The sequence below is a fragment of the Chlamydotis macqueenii genome, chromosome 29 (assembly GCF_036417535.1).
Source record: "Chlamydotis macqueenii isolate bChlMac1 chromosome 29, bChlMac1.mat, whole genome shotgun sequence".
In the NCBI taxonomy this organism is placed as follows: Eukaryota; Metazoa; Chordata; class Aves; order Otidiformes; family Otididae; genus Chlamydotis; species Chlamydotis macqueenii.
Genome location: NC_141584.1, coordinates 484,814 through 493,422, shown reverse-complemented (window position 1 = coordinate 493,422; position 8,609 = coordinate 484,814). Strand labels below are relative to the sequence as shown.

Here is an 8,609-nt window from a genome sequence, read left to right as displayed (position 1 = left end):
CAGCCTGGGCCAGTGCTCCACCACCCTCACTGTAAAAGTTTTTTCCTAATATCTGATCTGAATCTGCCTCCCTCTATTTTAAAACCATCACCCCTCGTCCTGTCACAGCAGGCCCTGCTGAAGAGTCTCTCCCCACCTTTCCTGCAGCCCCATTTGGGCACTGGGAGCCGCTCTCAGGTCTCCCCGGAGCCTCCTCTTCTCCAGGCTGAACAGCCCCAGCTCTCCCAGCCTGGCCTCACAGGAGAGCTGCTTCAGCCCTCTGACCATCTTCGTGGCCTCCTCTGGACCCTCTCCACTGGTCCATGTCTTTCTGATGTTGGGGGCTCCAGAGCTGGACGCAGCACTGCAGGGGGGTCTCACCAGGGCAGAGTAGAGGGGCAGAATCACCTCCCTCGACCTGCTGGCCACGCTCCTCTTGATGCAGCCCAGGATGCAGTTGGCCTTCTGGGCTACAAGTGCACATTGCCTGCTCATGGTGAGCTTGTCCACCAGCACTCCCAAGTCCTTCTCCTCAGGGCTGCTCTCAATCCATTCCCCGCCCAGCCTGGATTTCCGCCTGGGATTGCCCCGACCCAGGTGCAGGACCTTGCACTTGGCCTGGTGGAACTTCATGAGGTTTGCACGGGCCCACCTCTCCAGCCTGTCCAGGTCCCTCTGGATGGCATCCCTCCCCTCCAGCGTGTCGATGGCACCGCACAGCTTGGTGTCGTTGGCGAACTTGCTGAGGCTGCACTCCATCCCACTGCATGTCGCCAACAAAAATGTTAAACAGGGCCAGGCCCAGCTCCCTCCATAACTCAGAGGTGGGACCATGGGAGGTAAAGGAAAGCCTCATGGTCTCAAGCAATGGCAGGATGTGATCTGAGACAAATTGTACAGTGATTTTCATTTTGATTTCATGACCGTACTATTTATAACACGTCCATGATGAAGCTAATAAAAGTTACTGTATGGTGTAATAAATATTGCAGATCCTTATTGTGGAGAGCCATGAGCTCATGGACAGGCATGACTGGGTGGTTTCAAATCCTGGCTCAACGCGTACTTGTTGAGGTCGAACACGCAAAGCGTTATCAATTCAGCAAGGTTTCAGGTTGATCTGTGGCAGCTCTGATCCCCAGGTTGCTGATCCTGCCCTCTCATTCAAGTTGCACCTACGCAAGTCCAGAATGACCGGCTTGGTTTCCTGACAGTGCAAGTTTTGGAAGTGTCACTGAAGTCACTGACACAGGTCTGCACAGAAGGTAGACTCACGTTCCTGACTGACTCGGGAGGTCAGGGGCTGCTTTAGCCACCAGAAAACCCAGTTCAGTGAGATGGCTTTGTGTCAGCGCCGGTGTGCCAAGGCCAGAACCCAGCCGGCTCAGAAACTGGCGTGTCCCAGGGACACTGGAGTGGGGATGGTCTTCATTTCACGCGTCCCTATTTCGAAGAGGAGGATTGTTCTTTTAACATCACTTCTGCGCATCAGCAGGGGTTGGCATGCGGCAGCTGCGCTCGGAGCCAGGCTGGGCCGCGCTGGCAGCTGCGGGATTCGGGGTCTGTGAGGTTACTTTATATTGCTGCATATATATCATAGAACCATAAACATGTCACTGTTTGATTCATGTGTGCTAATTCAGTGGACAGAAGTTAATTTAAAGCACTTTATTTGAAAGCGTAGAGAAATTATTAGAAATTAAAACTCATTCTCGGGCCTTGTGCAGTTTACGTGAGTCTTAAACATTGTCAGGGTAAAAAATAAATTAAACGCTTAGACCTGAAGGGGAAGAGGCATGCATTTTGGCATTGAATATTGCAAAAAAAAACCCCCAAACAAACACCTGTATGGCAGGTGTTTGACAGCAGATCATTGACAGGATAACTTCTGGGTAAGTTTCTTTGTATTTTCCTGACATACGTGGAATTTTTTTCCTTTGAAAAGTAATAAAAATACAAACTATTTCTAAAAATGAATATTCGACAATTTAAATACAATTGTACACTCTAAATATATTGATTTGAAACATGATTTTCATTTCCAGTGCTGAGAACAGACAGATTTTTTTTTTTAAGCCTTTTCTGAAATACTATTCAAATGCTCCTTTGCCACCGAAGGAAAAAAGCGGAGGACCAGAATCGGTATTTCTGCTGTAGTAGAGAATGGGTCAAACCAGTGCTAAAACTGCTGCGCTTGGATCGCAGCCTTTCAGGGATATTTGCATTCATTGAGTAGTAGAGTAAAACACATCCTTTGCTACAACAAATGAAATTTGGTCTCTCTGATAGCGTTTCTCCCCGTGTTTTGCAGCATGGCACCAGGGACAGCAAACACCAGCTAGAGGTGATGCCAAAACTCTCATGCTCTCAGCCTCACTTGGTTTGGTGAAATGAAGACCACAATAACAGCTGGTCTGATTCAGATCAAAACCGTTTTTACTCCTTTTCTCTCCAGAAATAGCCATTAGCACAACGTTTGAGGAAGAACGCAGTGAGGAACAGAGGGAATTATGAATTCAGCAGAAAGTGGAGAAGCAGAGCAGAGAGAAGAGAAGAGAAGAGCATCATTTGGTGGTGATTCATGTCAAAACAGTCAGAGGGAGGAAAATGATCAATGATATTCCTTATGATCTGGGATTGGGTTCAATCTTATTGAATATTTCCATTCACAGCCTTAGCAGAAAAAGCCCGAATGTGGTGATAACATTTTGTGACCGTGCGATGCTGAGGAGACATCACCAACAGAAAGAAGCAGTGGGATGTCGTGCTGGAAGTGTATGACTTTCAGGCTAAGTAATAGAAACGGGATTAAATTAACAGTTGAAAGAGCTAAGTTGCATCCCAAGGACTAACCCAAATTCTTTGATCGTGCTGGGGACCATAACCAGGTACTGACAAAGCAGAAGAAAGGGGTGGGATGGTTGTGAGGCTTTGGTGTGATGCAGCCATGAAAAAGGTCTGGCCTGTAGGAAGCAAGTGGTGGAGAAGATCACACCTGAAACACTTTGTGCTACTCATCTGAGAATATCACAGTGGAACAAGAACAGAGGAAGGAAAGCAAAAACCAGAGCAGGGGGAGATAAAGCATCAAAGCTAAAGGACAACACTGGTCCAAGCACAAACAAACCATGGATTAATTTGGGCTGAAAATCAGGAAGTTTCTCATTGTCACAGGAGAGAGCCGTTGTGAGAGCTCCCCAATGGGGTCAGCAGGGACTCAAGGACACGCTTCCAGTCCCATCTTCTCAGGAAAGCCTCTGTGCGAGCGAAGGGTATCTGTGTCCCATGGTGGGTGGTAAATGGCACTTTGGTTCCTTGCAGCAGCAAAACTTGCAGTTTGTGAGATACTTGTGGCACAGAGCGAGAACTCCTCTGTGCATATGTCTCCGTGCAGTCGGGCAGCGAGAAGAAATGGGAGATGGGTGAGCGGAGTTCAACAGCAATGAGGCATCGGGTGGCAACCTCCACACCCAGCAAATGGCTGTAATAACAACTCTCTGCAGCGCCTCAGAGCTCTTTGTGAAGGGCAACAAACTCCACCAAGTGCCAGCTTCTGTGAAGGGGACGTGGAAGGAGCCAGCCCAGGGCAGGATCCCAGTATCCTCGTTCCTGTTGTTGCACTGGTAGTTTTGATTTAATAGCGTTTTCCCCTAGCATCAGAAAACCGTTGGCCGTGGGGAGAATTGGGTGATGGAAGGTGGACTGGGTCATCACAGTGCATCTCCCCAGGAGACGAGTCAACTTTAGTCCCCCAGCAAAAATTGAGAGAGGGGAGAGGAGAAATGCTCATCTGAACAAGCACAGTCTCTAAAATGGATGCCAAAGTTTTCCCCAGCTCCTTTCTTGGCCCTGGCAGGGAGGTTTGGCTACACCTTTTCAGACATCCCCCTTGGCAGGGTTTGTGGGGAGTGAAGCTCCACTGACTGCCGCCGACGGACCTCGCGCTCTGCCCAGTCCTCCTCTGGCTCGAAGCCTTTGAAGATGGCGAGTCTCTCTGAGAAGGTTTTGGTTTGCGGGAAGAGGATGTAATTGTAGATGATGGAGGCTGCTACTGCCCCAACCAAGGGTCCCACCCAAAAGACCTGGGGGAAAGGGAAAGAGAAGAATTGGGTGAGGAAAAAACCAGCCTGCGTTTGGAGGATGGAGGTCTCTGAAGAGCATTGCAGGAGGCTCATTTTCCCTCCTACCCTCTTTGTGTTGGGAGCAAAATGCAGCAGCCAGCTCTGCTTTGGCCATCACTCTTGACCTGAACTCCTATCCATTGCTGTTATGCCTGCGTATACCTAACCATCCTCTCTGGTCTTTCCTCCTCTGTGGAGAGCTTAATGATCTTAAATAGCGATAGACCCATCATGAGCATGCTTAGTGACTTGGATTCCTCTGGAGAAGTGTCTTCGTACCCATTTACACATTGCTATGGAGAGAAGGAGGCTACCAGCCTGGGCTGGACACCTCTGAGCACATCAACCTGAACCGCCACAGCTCTGGCTCCGAACGTGCGTTTTGCAGATGGAAATGCCTGGGAGTGTTCCCAAAGGAGCTGGTGGAAAATGTGTGCCCAGATCCAGCTGGGACCAGGAAAGGTCCCCAGAACTGGCAAGAAGAGCTCCTCTCTCCATTAGTTTTGCTTCTTTTACTAAGTATGATCAACAAACCACACACCCTCTTCCTGTTGCAATGCACCCTGCTCAGATAAGCCAATTAAGCACCCAGCAGCTCCACCTCTTTTTGCTAATCTCTACATTTCTCCTCCTGCGGAGAGCTGGCATGGCAATGCCAGGAATCTGGCTGGCTCTGTGGGTTTCTAGGAATACTGGTAATTTGGGGGGCCCATTCCGCCAAAATGACGCATAAACCCGACTTCTTACCCAGTGGTCGCTGAAGTCTCCGACTATCACAGCTGGGGCAAAGGATCTGGCTGGATTCATGGAGCAGCCGGTGTAACGGATCTGCAGGGAACCACCACGCGTTGTTAATATTAAGCCCTTTTAGCACATTTTAAAAAATCCTGGTGTGTTATTAGCATGATTCATTTACTGAGCTGCTGTTTCGCCCTCCAGCGTGCCTGTTCCAGGAAAAGCCATGCTAGCAGCTCCCAGAACCTGAGTCAACACGAGTGAGTTGTCTGTATTCGTGCATCTTCCGTGAGAGCGTGTGTCCCGTGCATGGCGCAACTCGGCTGCAGGCTGGCCGATGTGCCCTGCAGCGTGACCGGGACCGCAGGGACAAGCTCCTGCTGTGCCTATTCCTGCAGCAAATCCCTTCTCCTTTCCACTGAGGGCAGGAGAAGAATAGTCCCGTAGACACATGGGCTTGCAGATCACTAAGGATGGAAGATGTGGTGCAAACATCGCTGTTTAATGCGTGCACTGAGAAGCTGGGCGTGTTGGGGGCTGCTTTGGTCTGTCTACCCGGAGGGATTTCCCTGGGTGTCCATCCCAAATACCTCCCAGTCTTATCATGGTCCTGGTGCCTCAGTTGCTGACACATTCAGCCCAGGCTAAACGACCCCACTGATCCCCGGGAGCTCCCTACCGAACTCAAGGAGCAGCAGGGCCCAGCAGGTTAAGCTTTCTCATGCTCAACAAAAACCAAGCTCAGGCTTCGGCTCTGTTATGGCTTTGGCGGGATTTTTCTCTTCTACCCGTGGGAAAGCCATGGACACCGCATGAGTTACAAATCCCTGTCCACCCTGGAACACGCAGCCAAGAAGGCTTCGGGCACAAAGGCAAAGACAACTTGAAAAACCGCTGTGTTTTAGCCCATTTTACCCACCCCGAGGAGATGCCCCACAGCAACAGAAAGGCCGATGGACAGGGCAGGAGAGCCCAGGTTGTCCTCCCGGCGTTCGTCAGTGGAAGCGAAGATGCACAGGACTAGCTGGAAGGTGAGGAAGAGCTCGACCGTTACCGCCTGCCCCGTTGTCGTCTCGTTGTGCAGCTGGAAGGGAATTAAAAAACATGTTTCAGGGACAGGGAAGTTTGGGGACTGGGTTGGAATTGTGGAGGGCGAAACCCAAATCAAGGAGAAACAAAAAGAACATAGGAAATGAGTGAGATTTTTGGCACCAACGTGAAGAGGAGGAAAAATTTCCCAGGTGAAAGGAAAAGTAGGTGAATGGGTAATACTGGATTGACATGGCAGGAAATGTTTTAGTCACATTTCTTGGATTTTTTTTTCCCACTCTTCTTTCTCCCTCTAAGTTTTTGTTTATTTATCTATTTTTCTTTTCCTCATACTTAAAATGCAAAATGCCTTTTGGAAAAGTTTACAAATTGCATTTTGAAAATGTCAAAAGTAAATAATTTGCCTTTAAAAAAAACCGCACTGTCTTTCAGTCTTTTTTGACTGAAAGATTTTGCCAGATTTGGTCTGAGGCTGTGCCTGCCTGCACTCCCTCTCCTCCAGCTCTGCTTTCTGACACTTTACTACTTCTTGGTGATTTTTCATCCAGATCTGGATGGATCTGGTGGCACGACCAGCCAGATCTGCAGCTGGCGGTCCCGCTTGCGTGTGGCATCCCATCACTGTTGCTTCCCTCAGCCCATCCTGGCACTTCTCTGCCCTTTCTTCCCCTGTCAATCCTGCTTTGGACACTGTGCATCCTCTCAAATCCTGATCCTGAGGTCACTTGGTGATTCCACAAAGGCGGCAGTTGCCTTCCCAGCTGAGAGCCAGAGTGGGATCTTGCTTGCTCTCCTCTCTCCTCCCCCCACCTTTTTTTTTTTTTTAAGGGTGATTTGTGCAGGCAGCTACAAGATGAACAGCCCATAGGGGAAAAAAAAAATAAATCCCTATTCCCTTTTTTAGGTAGTTTAAGCTGTAAAGCAACAGAGCTTTAAGTGTCTCTTAAAATTCCTGCTTACTTTGTTGGGTTTATTAAACCTCAGCTATTATCAGCCTAAATAGTCTTGTTCAGATTAATCCGCAATCCCTTTTTCAACCCTCTTAATCTCTTTGGCAGTGAAGCTGGGTCTTGGCAGTGCTTCCCTGCTGCAAGAAAGGGGATTTCCATGTGCTGCTTCCTAAAACATGCCTCCACACCTGCTGCTCCGCTCGGTTTTGGGTGATGCTGCTGCTGGCACAGGCATCTCTACAGGAGATAGAGCTACCTGTATCCATCTGAAGAGTGGGGGGCATGGAAAAAAGAGAGGACATAGTGAACTCTGTGAGTTTTAATTTTTTTTCCCCTCTTTTTATTATGTGCATGGGTGGGGAAGGGGATTTTGGAGGTTGGGATACCACTGAGGAGTCCCCTCACAGCTTCCTACCGATCCACAGTTTTTTTTTTCCCTGCATGTCTGAAGCCAGACTGGGATCCTTGCGTTGCTGCTGGCACTGCACGGCGGCACTGCCCAGGCACCCCTATGTGTTGGGCATTGGGATGACCCAGCTGGATCTCACGTGGCCATCCCTTTACAATGGGAAGTAGCTTAACGAGCCGTACTATCTAATGAAAAGCTGGGATTTAGACGCAAACCTGCTCCCCTGCCCTAGCACAACGTCCCCTTTGCTGGGAATCTGGCACAGTAGCCTGTGAATAGTGGCACGGCGTAGCACAGAGGGGAGAACAGGCTGCCCATTCTCACACCAGGAATGGAAAGTGGGACAAGCCTGGGGCAAGAAGAATGGAGAAGGGATGCTTTTGGTCAGATCTTTCCCTAAACACCTGGGTGTTAACTGGGTGTAAACTCTGGATCCAGCTCCTCCACAACACAGCCCTGGATAAAACCAAGATGCTGGTGGCTTTGTCTTCTAAGGGAGGAGGCCAGCTGGATCGTACCTCTGGTTTTAGTCCTAAAAAGCAGAGGAAGCAGCCTGGACTCCTGCCTTCATCCCTGCTCTTTGGTGCAGCAAGCTCATGTTGCTAGGCTGCTGCTGACAGTGGCTTCCTACCCAATGCTAAATAAAAGGAGGTCCTTGCTGGCCATAAGACCCTTCTTCACATTCCTCAGCCTTCCCAAAAGTCCTGCCAAACTGTTCCTGCTCCCTTTCAAGCCCATCCAAGGGTTGGAGTCTTACCTTGTTGATGGCCAAGCCTTCTCGGGAGTCTGCAGGGGTGATCTCATGTAAGATGGCAGCCCCCACAACAGCCCCCAGCAGCTGGGCCACTACGTAGAAGACCGCGCGGAGGAAGGAGACTTGGGAGCCGATGAGGCAAGCCACCGTCACTGCTGGGTTGATGTGGGCTCCACTGATGTGCCCCAGGGCTTGGACCAGTGTGCCGATGGCCAAGCCAAAAGCCAGCGCGATTTGAAGGATGCTTGGGGAGGCAGCTGAGGGCCAGTTCAGAGCGGAGCCCAGGCCAAAGAGGATGAAGACCAAAGTCGCCAGAAATTCTGCAAGGACAGCCCGGGTGAAGGCTACGGATCGCAGTTCCCACATCATGGAGTGGCAGCTGCTGGAGGCTGCAAGGACTGATCCTGCCTGTCTTCAGGCAGATGCTGCTGTGGCCGCTGTGTCCACAGAGGATGACAAGGGGACAACATATATATATCTGGATGTGGAGGGCCAAAGGATCACCTGCTGAAGGAGGTGGGATTGTGGTCCTAGGAAACTTGATGCTTTTTTTCACTTGTGTTCCAGCTGAGGGAACACCAGACTCTGCCCCTTCTATCAAAGCTGGGGAA

The 8,609-nt window shown here is 50.0% G+C and overlaps 1 protein-coding gene across 1 annotated transcript; it reads right to left on the bottom strand.

Annotated features, from left to right (window-relative positions):
• Nucleotides 1-3,845: 3,845 nt before the first annotated feature.
• Nucleotides 3,846-8,367, bottom strand: AQP2 (aquaporin 2). Its single transcript, XM_010122262.2, has 4 exons — nucleotides 8,002-8,367; nucleotides 5,755-5,919; nucleotides 4,848-4,928; nucleotides 3,846-4,061 (listed from the first exon to the last, which is right to left on the bottom strand). The coding sequence occupies exons 1-4, from the start codon at nucleotides 8,365-8,367 to the stop codon at nucleotides 3,846-3,848; spliced, it is 828 nt and encodes a 275-aa protein (XP_010120564.1).
• Nucleotides 8,368-8,609: the final 242 nt, after the last annotated feature.

Excerpts from the sequence above, each read along its gene's own strand:
- AQP2 (XM_010122262.2), bottom strand. The coding sequence starts at position 8,367 with ATGATGTGGGAACTGCGATCCGTAGCCTTCACCCGGGCTGTCCTTGCA. Across the intron at positions 5,920-8,001 it reads AAGGCTTGGCCATCAACAAG|CTGCACAACGAGACGACAAC; the intron begins GTAAGACTCCAA and ends ATTCCCTTCCAG. Across the intron at positions 4,929-5,754 it reads CTGTGGGGCATCTCCTCGGG|ATCCGTTACACCGGCTGCTC; the intron begins GTGGGTAAAATG and ends GGTTCCCTGCAG.